Source organism: Psammomys obesus, unplaced genomic scaffold (genome assembly GCF_907164565.1).
Source record: "Psammomys obesus unplaced genomic scaffold, mPsaObe1.curated_primary_1811, whole genome shotgun sequence".
In the NCBI taxonomy this organism is placed as follows: Eukaryota; Metazoa; Chordata; class Mammalia; order Rodentia; family Muridae; genus Psammomys; species Psammomys obesus.
The window spans coordinates 1-357 of NW_026587377.1; the positions used below are offsets into that span (position 1 = coordinate 1).

Here is a 357-nt window from a genome sequence, read left to right on the forward strand (position 1 = left end):
TGTGTGTCACGCGCGCGTGCCCCGGGTGTGAGCTGTGTGTGTCACGCGCGCGTGCCCCGGGTGTGAGCTGTGTGTGTCACGCGCGCGTGCCCCGGGTGCCCCCCGTGTCCCCGCAGAGACGCCCTCGTGCCCCGCGTGCGGGCGGAGCTTCCGGCGGGCGGAGCAGCTGCGGCGTCACGCGCCCTTGCACGCGCACGAGCGGCGCGTGTGGCGCTGCGGGCGTCCGGGCTGCGCACGCGCGTACACGAGCGCCGGGAACCTGCGCGTCCACGTGCTCGGCTGCCACGAGGGGCTGCGGCCCTTCGCGTGTGCAAGGCCCGGCTGCGGCCGCGCCTTCGCCTCCAAGGTGGGTGTGTC

General features: G+C 76.2%; 1 protein-coding gene across 1 annotated transcript in view; it reads left to right on the plus strand.

The window, feature by feature from the left end:
- Positions 1 to 116: 116 nt before the first annotated feature.
- LOC129673832 (transcription factor IIIA-like) overlaps positions 117 to 357 on the plus strand; it is a gene marked incomplete at its 5' end in the record, with an annotated part of 1,091 nt that continues 850 nt past the window's right edge. Inside the window, one exon of the mRNA XM_055603650.1 lies at positions 117 to 346. Coding sequence (XP_055459625.1) covers positions 117 to 346 — 230 coding nt within the window. The remainder of the gene's footprint in view (positions 347 to 357) is intronic.